The following is a 14,157-nucleotide window of genomic DNA, read 5'->3' as shown; positions in this document are numbered from 1 at the left end:
ACTCCAGGAATTGAAGAGCATCCATTCTGACGAAGCAGATTCCACCTCAACACACTTCACATGAAATCTCATCTCATTTCCTTGTGGGCACGAGGTTAAGGAAACTCAACACGGTGATCCGTTTCCTGTAAAATGGACAGGAACAGAGACATACGTATATACGTATAAATGGAAACCAAGCGTTGTAGGAATCCAAACCCCACGCCGAGACGAGCAGCAGGCAAAATTTTACTAACAGGAGATGCCAACACAAATAAGTCTAAACCATATCTGTTCTATTGGAAATTTCAAACGGTGATATACAGCAATTCCACTAACAGCACGCTAGGTATGAACAACCACGCAGGGATTTTTTTTTTTTTTTTTTTTTTTTTTTTTCGAAACGGAGGCAAAAGTTTTGCCTCATCGATTAATTAAGAAGAAGAGAATTGCCCAGTTAATTTATGGAAAACCGGGCGAAAACCAATACAAACTAAGCACGAACAAACTACTCCCACGACATGAAACCCCACAACCACACAGGCGGCCTGCCAAACTCTCCAAATACACAATATCCAGAAACCTCTTCACTGCTACTACGCCGAGTGACTCCCCACAAGAACACCTCGACACAAGACATCAAGCACCTCCCAACCCACAACGACAACCCAAACAAAGAGGACAAGCCGAGAGACCGAAGATCATCCATCAAGCAGCGATAGACACCTTGCTTTTGGCATCATTTTTGGCTTTGCCCAACTTTTTTTGTTTGCCCCTTATTGGTGTCCCCGTCAGGAGGCAAGCAATCGACCTGCCCAAACCAGGTCTAGCAACCTCCACACTGGCTAGCAAATCACAAAGTTCCTTCGCGAAAAGAGCATTTGGATTTGGAGTAGGTGCCAACACAAGTGGCTCAATGGTCATGCCACTCACATGCATCACCTGCCCGATGGTTGCAGACGAGGGAATGGCAGCAACATCTAAAACTCCGTGCTCCAAGACGCTGAGAGGTAGGTTGTCTGACCCCTGACAAGGATCCACAGGTGGTGGTGAGGGCACTAGGTCCACCTCCAAAGCCTGACAAAGCTCCACAGGGGGTGGTGAGGACACAGGGTCCACCTTCGAAGCCTGGAGAGAGTCCAACTTGAGCTGCTCCATCGACACAGGCGAAACATGTTCCCCACACAACACCTGCAACTCGGGCATGATCTGCAGCACCGGAGACACAACCTCAGCGGATGCCTCACCCACGGAGTTCGGCAACACAAGAGGCGTCGAACTAGACCCAACACGGGGCGAGAAGCTACCAAAGAGCTCCGCACCCGCCTCATCCATGAAGCCAACAGAAGACTCAACCACGGGAGCCTGTGCAAGAGGGAGCCTTTGCAGAGCAGCCTCCGCACGCTCCAGAAAGCTCCCAATACGCACCACCCAGCCTTGCAAGGAGTCAGCGACCTCGCGAAGCGGCTTAATTGCCTCCTCCATCTGTGAGGAAGTCATGCCATGAAGGTCAGATCCTAGTAGCTTTGTGTGCACCCCAAGAGCAAGCTGGAGCGTCACATCTATCGGGACAGAAGCCGAAGCAACCGACGAGTAAGGCGAGGAATCACGCCGAAGAGTCTTCATGTTGGACGGGGCCTCGTGTATCTCTGATATCGATGAAGGCGCAACAATCGCAGGGATTTACAAACCCCGTTATCTTGCACCGGAGCGTCGAACCTTTCTCCCGATAAAAGGGGGAGCAGGCGCAACAGCCAGTCTGGTGCCCATGACAAGGGAAATCACAGCTGGGAACAAGGGGAAAAGAAGAAGAAAGAACGAAAACTTTTCCTCTAGGGCAGACATGTACAGCTTGGGAGGAAAACACATGATGGCCTAGGCCGGAGATCACAAGACTGTATTGATGTGCAATGCCTTCAACAGTGAGGTGGCCATTTGTTTGACCAGCACTTGTTGACCGCCGCGTTGCCCATCCCTGCGCTCTTCGATGAGGTTTTGTAGCTTTTGGGGAAGGTCGTTCTCCACTATAAGCTGCTTTGGTCGAGGGTGGTGCTCATAGACAACCTGGAAATTTGTAACATAGTCAGATATTACTTCTCACGTTGTACATAACAGCATGGAACACGTTTTACTTGACATGTAGAATCACTGAATCATGAGAAAAGAGTGAACAGCAAACCTTTATTAGTTTCAGCAGAGTCAAACGAGCAATAGCTTCTCGATGGTCAAGTCTTGCAATAAGCAATGTCGTCAAACCATTGGTGGCTATTGCAGTATTTATCCGAGATGATTTCCTGCAATTACATTGCATACCATTGCATACCATTGCATCTATCAATATAATCTGTGTCATTATAGAAGAGATAACATCAAACAGGAAAGGCTGCCCTCTGTTCTTACGTGATTATTTTGAGGAAAGCATCGAGTATATGAACAAAATATTGTTCAGGGCAGTCTTCGAAAAATTTCACCAACTTCTGAATGGCCTCTTTCTTCAACAAGGCTTGCTCTACTTTTCTGTGATCATTGTCATGAGCCAAACAAACAGCAATGGAATCCAAAGCTGTACATGCCCATGCATCATCCTCTAACAGGTCCAAGTACACATCCAGGCCTCCATGAGCTCTCAACTGCTCCCTAGAGTTGCGAGAAGCATGAGCCATATCACAAAGCAGAGGCAATGCATACTGCCTTAGCGGCGAGTCTGACATGACAAAATTCATCAAGTGAGGGATGATCCCATTTTCAGCTGCTTGTTCCTGTCTTCTTTTATTGATCTTACAAAGGTTGAACAGCGCATTGAGGACCTAAATGCAGACAGGACAAGGCTGTTATGATGTGCATGTTAGAGTTCCCATATAACAATGCACAAAAACTTGCAAAAGAAGGATAATTACATACTTCTCCTGTTTCAGTCCCCAAACATAATGATTTTGTTCCATTCAAATTATGTACTTCCCCCACCCCCCATGCGTGTAGGCATTATAAGGCATTAAGATATTACAGACATCATCACTCTGTTATGTTAATTATCTTATAGAATAATCAGGTATGATTGCAGGATAGCAACTAAGCATAATCAAGGTACTTCTCCTAGGCGTAATCCCACAACACCCTGTGACTCAGGGGCAAAACTTCAGCTCCCAACTATAATAGGGCATACTCATTTTCAATGAAACTAAGCAAAAAATATAGAGGGTGAATAAAACATGATGAAAACACATATTAGATAGGCCACAACTATAAGAGTGAGCATTTTGAATTTCATGCAAAGCAGCACGGAATAAGCACAACCTATCTGGCAATCTTTTTGGCAAACTAAGAAGTTTAAGCCACCCACCTCGCTATGTATTTGAAAAACTAGAGGTCCATCACGAAGTTCGAGAATTGGTATCAAATGCTTGATAGCATCTGTGCGTTGAAGTGTCTCTAGACAATTAGGATCACCAGACAAATGATTAATGCACCTAAGAATCTGCAGAAAAAGAGATATCATTCCGCAGCAGGAACAGAAAACATAAACAAATCAGTCACCTGAAAAATTAGCTAGCAGAAACAATTTGTAAAAGGCTTCAAGCTTTACCTTCAGAAGAATAGGAGATTCTATCTTATTGAACATCTGGAAAAGCCGTGCGAGAAGGCTTTGGCTAGACATGAGAGATTTTACAACAGTGTCTGCTTGTGCAAACTCCAAAAGAAGATCTGCCACTTTCTCAAGATACTCGCGTGCAACATCAGCACTCATAGAAACCATTTGAGCTAATAGACCAGATGATGTTGTACTTCCTGGCATTCTTGCATTGAGCACTCCTGATCCAGATAACACGCCAGATGCTGTTTGTGATGCTGCTCCGGATGTTGATGTTCCCTCATTGGAAGCTGTTGGACCATACTTCATACTTGGAGCCCTATTTGAAGCTTTCATATTAGAATCAAGGTTACCATTCTCTCTTCCCTGTCTAGAGACCTCTGCACGAAATTGGAAGAGCAATTAGTGAACAAAGAAAGGTTTTACTGTCACAATAAACCCCTTCACTCTAGGTAACACAGTATTTAATAGTGTAAATTAATTATCACACCAAGCTCTGCACAGTTAATGCAAGGTGCCCAATGGATAGAGGAGGGTGAGCAGGGCAGTGACAACTGATCTTGCCCTGATCTGATTGTCTTGGTTAGAATTACTGTAACTCTGGACGGTCCTCCCATTCCTCATTATGGTTACATTTGCATTTTAACTATCATGCTCGTTCATTTTTGCTATCTGTATTCCGCCTCTTTGTAATTCATTAATGACAGCCAGGGTAGGTACAAAGTTGCAGTAGAACCAGCTTGTCCCAAAACTGTTCACTACTGAGCATCACCAGCTACGGTAACATCTGGAAGCTAGATGGTGTCTTGTGGATTGTAGTCTCTGGATTTTGCAAATGATGCGAGGTAACCAAAAGGAAAATAAATAAAGGTAAAGCGGAAAAAAACCTGACAAAAAACAAGATTCTACCAAACATTCAGGAAACCTTGAGGGTCCTATAGCATATGGCGCCACCACCTCCCTCTTTTACGATCTCATCCATAAACCCCGTGAACCCAAACACTAACCCCATTCCCCACCAACCAACGGATGTTTTTTGGGTAAAAAATTAACGAGCATTGGGGAGAGCTAGAAGCAGACAAGTAGCAAAGTCACGAGGTAGGAGCGAAAGGCAAAGTAGTAGCGGAGCCGCATGATAAGGATATTTCCAAAAAAAAGATTGATGGAAAAGGAAAGAGAGAATGTACAAAAGTGTTGTCATCTCATAGTAAAACTATTGGGATGGGGAAATTATTGAGAAGAGAAGACTCAGAGATGAATAATAATCTGTACACGTGATGGGAACATAGCAGAATGCAGACTGATTACTAGTATTCTATGTACTAAAATAAAGAACTGGAATTAAGTAGCGTACCAGCAAATTCTGCCATTAGCAAGTCAAGTTCACCGTTTGTTTTCCTCTCTACTGAAGCATGTAACAGTGGCAAAATACTCTCATGCCTTTCTAGTCCAGACATGTGACGGGCATAATCAAGTTGTCCAGATACATGACGAGAGGGAGGTTCTTTCTCCAATAAACTCAGTAGAGGCCGGATTTGATCATTCTGACCACTACTATGTCCATTTGATACTAATTCTATATGCTTGGGAGATCTGTCTGTTGATGACCTTCCTCCAGAAACACTAAGCCGCTGTGGCCTTACCAGGTCATTATCATTTCTCTCCATGTGACCAGCAGCAGATATATCATTGAACCTGGGAGATGCTGAAGGATCCAATAAGATATGGTGCTTATCAGCATCTGCTTGTAATGACTGCATGGAGCCAGATGAATGGTAATGATCCAGCCTTACTTTAGAACTTTCTAGCATCGGCACATCTAGCTGACCAGATTTTAGACGGGGGGTGGAACCATTCTGTACTGAAGCACCTGACCCTGAGATGGAAGCAAATCGTGTTGCTTCATTCAAGCTATGAAGAGTATTAACTAGCCTGAGAAGTATCCCATTTTTTGCTGCTATACGACAGAAATCATTTCTTGGCGTTGAATGCTGAAGCTTGAAGACCTGCCAGATGCCATCAATTGCAAGATGAACCATTTCCCTGCTAATTTAAAATATACTTATGAGAAACAAGCATCTAGTAATACATAGGATACACCAGAAAATTCTAAAGGAATGGTTTAAGACAAAAATGTACAAACTTACCTAAATTTTGCATAGTCAGGCTCCAAAAAACTCACCAAAACAGGTATACCTTGGCATGCGATGAACATTTGCAACGTCAAGGTGCTGGAGATGGAAAACTGATAGTTAGCGCCGGCTTGTGTTTAAATACAGTTTAACACCCACACCCTGAACCATGACAGAAAATAAACCTGGCCTGGCAAAGTTGCTGCAGAAAAAAGGATGCTTGCATCCGGACTTCCTTTGCACGATCTGGCACGGCAAAATTCATCACCACTGGTATCTGCAAACAAACTTTACAATATCAATTATCCATTCCACGTTGTCAATAGAATTTAGAGATCATGAATTTCTATAGAAGTGGAACCGAAGCCTCACTAGGCCAACAAGACAGGCATTTTCCAGGAAGCCCGTATTATCTTTTACAATGTAGTTGATGAGTTGCAGAACAGAACATATAATCTGCAGAAAATAAACAGCAACTTCTCAGTGTAAAGACCAGCAAAAAAAACTTCATGAAAGTAAAGTAAAAATTCATACACGGTTTTTTGGAAGTTCAAGAAGTTCCATCAACGGAAGGAAACCATTCTGTGACACATAAATCTGTTTTTGCTCAGGCCGGTGACTGAAGAATAACATAAGCTTTTGGCATGCTGACAATATTACTTCTTCACTTTCCCCGGGCTTCAGCTGTGCTACTATTTTGCTGTATTCCACAGACTGTAAATATAAGCAACAAAAGTACTTCATGGTCAGGACAGAATAATAATTACAAATGTATCATAACAACGTGATAAAAAGTACTGTGACATTGCATTTAAAAGTTAAAATAACTTGAAAACAACATTTCTAAATAAAGGACATCTAATGTGGCATGTGAATTTGCAACCGAGCAGTTGATAACAGCCAAGGAGCAATGTAAACTAATGCTACCTCTCAAATACTACTGAAGCTGGACGCTTTACCATAACATGTAATATTTACAAAATAGAATGGTTTAACAGGACTGTTGCCACACAATTAAAATGCTCAAAATGAATAAATGCAGGTATCTGTTGCCAAATATATCACAGCTCTAGCAGATGGCAGACCTGTAAAGGGAAAAGATTCTCTCCTGGAATGTTGTCATGAAATTCCTGTAAAAAGTATTTAGTGATAATATCGTCAGAGCTACAGTCATCGGAATTTCATCTATTTTTCTACATTGTCAAAGAAGGGAAAGTAGAACACATAGTGGGGAGAGCAATACATCAAATAATTCAAGAAGTTTCCCGCCATTCATGGGCACATTGTCATTTCCCTTCTGCTTCTGTGACACCATCCTATCCCTGAGCTCTTGAGCGGTAGTAGATGTTGAAGCTTCAGCCCCATTATCTCCTCGCTTGTCAATTGGGAATAAATCCTCCAAGGAGGCATCTCCAGGTGTATCACTGAATCTACTCAGTCCATTAGCTCCCTCGGCAACTAAAGGTTTTGCCTCCTGTAAAGACATGATATACATGAATATCATAAAGAATAGGTATCTGCATTCTTGAACAAGAAAGCATAAGATTTTTTTTTCTGTGTGCAAGGACAATTGCTGTACGGGAAGTTCTCACCTCTAGAAAGGCAACATTCTGTCTCCCAGCCTGGAAGGAGAAAGCATCATCATCCTCAAAACTCGAAGGGTCTTTACTTTCAGGATCTAAATTTTTGCTGTCACCGTTTTTTGATTCTTGGCTGCTCCTAGCTACCTTAGTTGGCAGAACATCTTGCGAAGGTTCATGTTTTATATTGCCATTTAAATCAGTAACTCCAGGAGATGATTCCAATGATAGCTTTTCATGGAAAACTAATGTAGGATCTTTAGTGAGAACCACATTATCTTTCATAAGTTCCACATTGTTTGAAATATTGCTCTCTGCAGGTTTTCCATCATGAAGCTCGTCAGGTTTACCTTGTCCCGCAGATACAGAAACCAGTTCTTTTGTTCCATCCTCCTAGGACCAGATTATAGTTACAGATAAATAAAAGTTTAACTGAGATCATCATAATCTTGTGGGTCCAGCACAAGAATTTGGACTGATTCCATTCAATGAAATGAAAAAAAAAAACCCTGAAAAGCTCACCTGTTCAACGTCAGAAGCAACAGGTGCTTGTGTATCTCCTGATGGACCAGAAAACCCAGCATGATTATCGCTACTTGGGACTTCATCATCCATGTCAATATGCCTTATTATACAAACAAATTATAAACTCCTTTAGTAGCCTATCAATCAAAGTCACTTTCGGGAGACAGTTAAAGCAATGTTGGCAGCAGTTCTGTGGACAGTTAATCTGTCGAGATTTACAGATTATTAAAATTATACATTTGCAGGATTTAATCACTGCATGAGCATGAGAAAATCCACGAAAAGTAACAAAAATCAGAATCTGAGCATGGAACACACATATTAAGAAAATAAGAGTTAAAAAGGCACAAGCTGCGTATGCTTCTTAACAAATCACCAGCTTTGAACAGATATAGGCAAAAACAAAATAGAATATTCATATTTTGAAGGCAGAGAATTTTACTATTTGAAGTTTCAACAGCAGGAAAAAGTTCAAAACATATCGGTTCAGGCACTGAAAGAACAGAAGCAAACATCTCTTGTGAGGAAGTTGCATCCAAAACAAAATCAAATAGTCCTGCAAGTTAACCACTGGGAAGTTCATCACATCCCAGTCACTAAACACATAATAATACAACTACCGTGAAATATTTTTCATGAATGTAGTGATGCTTGAAAATTGACAAGTACAGGTTAAGTCTGAAGACCAACTAAATTGAGTGACTGAAAAAGGTCAAACTCTGGGGCTATCAGGTGATTTCACGATGGTTTATTTTTCTAGCGAGTATTTGTTGATTCATCTACTATTTACTGTCATGAATAACAATAGAAAGAATGATCTCATAAATCTGAACTACCTCGGATTAGTCTGTCGGGGAGATGACGAGGCCCGTCTCGAGTTCTGCAACCATGGGTGCATCAACAATGTCTTTGCATCAGGCCGTTGTATTGAATCCTACAAGTGCTTCTTGAAGTCAGAACAGCAAAGAATTATAGGAAGAATAAAACGAGTCTTCTAAAAGTAGAAAGGACAAATAACAAGGAACCTTTTGAAAACATTGCCGGAGAAAATCAGTAATCTCAGGAGAGAATCCTTCCGGTATTGGTGGTTGCACATCCTGCATTACATGGGTACAAGAAATTTTATGTAACGTGCAAATGAACAGTACTGTTGGAGATGTGGGAAGAGAGGTGAAACATTTGCAGGTAATCAACCTGAACAATGCGAAACAGTGCAGGCATGGGCTGCAGTTCATAATATGGTGGGGAACAAGTGAGTAGCTCAATAACTGTGCAACCAACACTCCAGATATCTGACGCGGCACAAACACCAGACATTTCAATAACCTAATGCAGACAAGAAATGATGAAGGCAAGTCAAATTATCATGATAATACAATATACTCCCTCCGTCCCAAAATATAAAACCAAGTGTCAAAAATGATCTTACATTTTGGGACGGAGGGAGTAATATTTTGATAGCAAGAAATTCAAGTCTATTAGAACATCAATCCACAGTTATAAATGTTATGTACTAGCATCTTGAGAGAGTAAATACTGTCAAAAGTTTGCAGATTCGATTAATTTTGGCTGCTAAAATTGCTGTGATGCTATCATATCAGCGGTATGGATTATCAGTTACAATATTCCGGATGCTAACAGTACTATGTGAAATTTAGGATTTTTATCACCTAAATTGTCCTGGAGCAGGTCTGGTGGTCGGTGGATAAAGTTTTATTTTCTAATCGCGCGTTTACTGGTTCTATTGGCATGTAGTGTCAAAATTGTCCCATCGTGTATCTTTTTGGAAATGTATGCCACACAAGTCATCAGCCACACTGGCATAATTAAGTTCCTTGACCTTGTAGTCTACGTTCAAGAAAACGCTTCCAAGACAAAGAAAAATGATGAATAGCAATTTTATACGGATACTTCTCTGGGCAAATGGTCTGTTTCCCCTTAAGTGATAATACAAGCTGATGAACTGATATTAAACTGATGATTGTATTATTTGTAGCAATGCTTCAAATTTGATGTTCAGTGAGTCGGAGAGTCCAATTGAACAGGTTACAGAGCAACTCCTTTAAGACAATTAAAAGTAAAAGACAAACAAGAGGAAGTTGAGAAACTAATCCAGTATGTCAGTGCACCTAACAAATAGTTCAGCAGGAACAAAAAAAATGGAAAGAATTAGCAACCTCGGGGGCCATCCAGTATGGGGTTCCAACCACTGAGTGTGTGTTGACATCAGCTTCAGTTAATTTAGTAGCAACTCCAAAATCAGCAAGTTTAACAAGGCCCTAAACAAGATAACAAAGAAAAATGAGAGCATGTGCAGGAAGAAGTGTAACATGATTCCAGAAAAATCAAACTTCTAATGCCCTTGGTTGTGTGTCATAGTAAGTGTGGAATTCAAGTTTAGCCATGGGCTACATCAACCATATTAAATATTCTCATATGAAATATTAGTAGCTAACTAGCTACCCACTCCATTTCACAATATAGTATTATATCTAGGGAGGAAAGTATGGTTCAATTACAGGAAATATATTACTCAAGTTTGGGCATTCTAGGTATGTGTGTAACATACTCTCCACATCAAGAAAACAATGTTATAGGTTCACAATATACTGAAACGTAGCCTGAAAATGTTGAATTTGTCCTCTTTTACTATTTACTATCCAAAGCATCACGAGCAGACAATTGTATCAACTACCGTTAAATGCTTGTACATTTGTAGTTCTCTCTTCCAGAAAAAACTGCCAGGTTGCCCATGTCAGCCATTCTACTTTCCTGTGTGTCTATTTATTTACTTATTAACAGAAAGCTTATTCACAAGATAAATTTTGAACATAATATTCAGAATAGCCTTTTCAACACTGTTATAAGACCCATCTTACTTCTCTAAATTCTCATTATTAGAAATCAAAAGTCAAAACAAAGAACCATGTGCAAATATGCAAGTGATAAGAGCCATTTACCTCTTTAGTTGTCAATATATTTGCACCCTTGATATCTCTATGTATGACACCTTGCTCATGCAGATAGACAAGACCCTCCAACACCTGGTCACAATAGTAAAAGTTGGAAACAGACATAGCAAGAAAATGGGAAGTCACAGTAATCATTATATAATATATTTCACCTGAGCAATGTAGACGGCTGCTAATGATTCAGGAAATGGTCCAAATTTGTTTGGCTTGATAATATTGGCTAGTGAACCATTCTCCACATATCTGCAGTTATTATACAGCTATCAGAACTTTTCCATGCTAAAATGCGATGCATGTACTTTGTACCAAGACATGACAGTGAGGACACAGGATTTCTTACTCCAGAATGATATGAAGATGGCTATTTGTCTTCAATGATCCAAGATACTTCACAATATTTTTGTGATTGAGATTCTGCATAAATTAGCAAAACCATGAGTCGAAAGCAACATGATCATGTGCATCCAGAATAGGAGGGGCGAATTAGATGTTCAAAAGTAAAGGTCATTCTAATTATGGGTACGATAATAGTGATTAGAAAAGGCATAGTATCTATATTAAAAATGAAGGTTCTTCATAACCGACTGAGTGTACAAAAATAAGCACACTTTTTTTTTAAAGAAGTCAACTGAGGGGAGGATGCCCCTCAGGATTCTTAATTATAAATTTGCCACACAGGACTATAATTATGCAAAATGATAACAAAAAACTTACATAAATAGGAAATCTGGAGAAAATGCAACACAGATAAGGAATGGGTTTAATTGTTTTACTGAATCCAGATGCGATAAGTACATAAAGAAAATGCTGTCAGACTTACTTTCAGTAGATCAATTTCTTGCTGAATCGGCCACACCACCCACGAGAACAGTTATTAAACCGTACACAAAAGATAATTAGTTAGAACCCCGTATTACAATGATACAAAACACAATGTAGAAAATGACGATATTCCAACAGAATCGTTCAAACGTTGAAAATCTGAATAAAGGGACAGACAAATCTGATGAGTTGATACAAAATATGGCATCATGTTGATACAACAATAATCAAGAATTTTTCTCTAAATAAACAAGAATAAAGAATGTGAAACATATAACTTTTGGGAACCGGGTGTTCTAAATAGCAGTAAGCAGTTAACTAGCAGTCACCCCACCTTGCAGCAATAGTGTAGTATATGACCCTCTAGACAGCATTGAGTGCAGTTAAATAAATTTAACAAAGAGATGGTCTGTGTAGTGTGTACAATGGCATGCATTACAAGCTAATTACTACTCCTCTGCAAACTAATATAAGACCGTTTAGGTCACCCGTTTAGATCTAAACGGTCTTATATTAGTTTGCAGAGGGAGTAACATTTAAAGACTCGTTTCACTATAAGAGTACCAAACTACCAAATAGTATATAATGCAGTGTTATCAAAACAAAATCTATTATTTGAGTGACTGAGGCTTCCAAGATGTAAGCACCAACATCAACTCCATGCACTAAACCTATATGTGCGCCAAGTAACAAAAGGAAAGGATAGAGTGCACCATTAGTTTCATTCCACATTTGCACTTTCACAAAAGTGTAACACTAACAGCTTAATGTTCTAAAATTTAATCTCAGGGATAACTAAGAGTGGATATTGCTACATAAATTATATAAACTATTCATCTTTTTGACCCTAACCCTTATATAGCCTTCAACAGATGGGCCACATACTGGCCCAGAATAAAAATATCAATACAACTAACTATTTTTCAATTTAGATTTTCCAGCCCCTAAACCCAGACACACAAAAAAATTGTAAGGATTCAAGAGCTCCTATGGTACAAGGATGCGTACAAGCATGAATACTTTGTAACAATTAAGAAATTAAATGTTATTCCAATGAACAATTTAAAGGAATTTACTGATATCATATCCAGAGTTCGCGCGGGAGGGGGGGGGGGGTATTTGTCGCATGCATTTTCTGTGGAATCACACCAATCACATAAATACTAGCGCGGCAGCTGCTGAGGGCACTTGATCACGTCAGCTCTCATGTTTCTTCCCCAGATTTATGTGTCGAAAAGAGAGCTTACGAGCTCCACATGACGACCACACCCGACAACATACCACATAATTAAATCATGATGTCCAAGTATATTGCCCTAGTATGTGTGCCAATTATTACAAGTCCCGACAAGTTAAAAAGGAAGCTCGCCAAGGACTCCGATAAGCTAGCTTAGCGGTGCCCTAGGATTTAGTTCCATGTCACGCTACCGAACAAAGCAGCGAAACCGACAACAAGCTGCATTACTCTAGCTTCCAGTCTCGTCTTAGCGCTGTTCTCGGTCGATGACGTACATTTCTCATCTCCTGAGAACCGCATTTCATGCAATTACACGCATTTTGCCACTCGGAACTCATATACGTCATATAACACCCAAAAAAAAAATCTCACCATGATAATATTGAGATCCTCCTGCGGGATGTTCTCCAGCGAGACCTGCTTGATGGCCACGAAGTCGCCATTCTCCAGGTCAAGCCCCTTGTAGACGCGCCCGTACGCGCCCTTCCCTATCTCGTCCCCCAGCATCTGCAACCCGCCGACGCACACACATACACAAACACAGACACAGTGAGTGAGAGAGCCATTCCCCAAACAATTCGCTGGCGCAAAGCACCAATTCCGCCGGATCCGAGGCGGGCGGGGAGCGCGGGAGGCCTCACGTATTTGTTGCCGAGCGTCTTGGATTTCGGGTTGTGCTGCCGGGACGCCATCTCGTCCCTCCTCCTCGGAGATTCGGCCCCTCCGCGGCCCGGGGCGCCGCCGGCTGCGGCGGGGACGGGCGGATCGGCGGTCACCGGCGACGAAGATTCCCCTCCGGCGAGCTCGCGGCGAGGGCCATTTAGGTTTAGGGTTTGGGTGCGAATGGAATTGGGAGTCTGCAGGGGGAGGAGGAGCAGCAGGAGGAAGAGGACGAAGGCGACGAGGGCGGAGGGGGGGGCGAGGGGCTTCTCCGTAATTAAAAAAAATACTAAATAAAAGATTTTGTGCAGGCGGGGAATGGAAAGTAACGGAAATGAGGAGGGCGAAGCTTTTATAGTGGAGGTGTACCTTTTTGGAGTGTGCGGAAGCCAACGAGGATACTGGGTGGATAACGGAGGAGCTCCACTGTCAATTAGCTGTCTCCGACTAGCGTCTGCGGTGGTGTGCGTCATTCATTCCGGCCGGGGGGCCCTCGGTCGACCTCCTTTTCTCAAGAAAATGTCACAAGTCTTTGTCTAACTTTGCTTCGCTCCCTCCGTAGTTTCTATCTACTTCCTTCCGTCCGAATTTATTAGGCCAGTGAATAAGAGTGCCGAAAGTTTTACCTTTTTTTTCTCTTCCATGAAGAATTATGAGTCAT

At 41.4% G+C, this 14,157-nt stretch overlaps 1 protein-coding gene across 2 annotated transcripts; it reads right to left on the bottom strand.

The window, feature by feature from the left end:
- Window positions 1-254: 254 nt before the first annotated feature.
- On the bottom strand, window positions 255-13,826 carry LOC123054828 (MAP3K epsilon protein kinase 1). Of its 2 annotated transcripts, none has more exons than XM_044478680.1 (25): window positions 13,478-13,826; window positions 13,209-13,343; window positions 11,598-11,618; window positions 11,118-11,191; window positions 10,930-11,020; window positions 10,766-10,849; window positions 9,983-10,084; window positions 9,000-9,131; window positions 8,831-8,902; window positions 8,642-8,739; window positions 7,803-7,905; window positions 7,293-7,673; window positions 6,944-7,174; window positions 6,786-6,830; window positions 6,235-6,414; window positions 6,073-6,156; window positions 5,886-5,977; window positions 5,716-5,799; window positions 4,923-5,614; window positions 3,563-3,948; window positions 3,320-3,454; window positions 2,380-2,786; window positions 2,159-2,273; window positions 1,663-2,043; window positions 255-350 (listed from the first exon to the last, which is right to left on the bottom strand). In XM_044478680.1, exons 1-24 carry the CDS (start codon window positions 13,526-13,528, stop codon window positions 1,867-1,869), a joined length of 3,972 nt encoding a protein of 1,323 aa, XP_044334615.1. In that variant the 5' UTR covers window positions 13,529-13,826; the 3' UTR covers window positions 255-350; window positions 1,663-1,866. The 2 variants fall into 2 exon arrangements, with proteins under 2 accessions (XP_044334615.1, XP_044334616.1); XM_044478681.1 differs by having other exon boundaries at window positions 4,923-5,611.
- Window positions 13,827-14,157: the final 331 nt, after the last annotated feature.

This window comes from Triticum aestivum, chromosome 2D, assembly GCF_018294505.1.
Source record: "Triticum aestivum cultivar Chinese Spring chromosome 2D, IWGSC CS RefSeq v2.1, whole genome shotgun sequence".
Lineage (NCBI taxonomy): Eukaryota > Viridiplantae > Streptophyta > Magnoliopsida > Poales > Poaceae > Triticum > Triticum aestivum.
This window is presented reverse-complemented; position numbering and strand designations above follow the sequence as displayed.

What these genes read in the sequence shown, in the direction of transcription:
- LOC123054828 (XM_044478680.1), bottom strand. Translation starts at nt 13,528, where the DNA reads ATGGCGTCCCGGCAGCACAACCCGAAATCCAAGACGCTCGGCAACAAA. An exon ending in CATACTGGATGGCCCCCGAG is followed by an intron (nt 9,132 to 9,982) that starts GTTGCTAATTCT and finishes TGTCTGCATTAG; the next exon opens with GTTATTGAAATGTCTGGTGT. An exon ending in CCCCGACAGACTAATCCGAG is followed by an intron (nt 7,906 to 8,641) that starts GTAGTTCAGATT and finishes TTGTATAATAAG; the next exon opens with GCATATTGACATGGATGATG.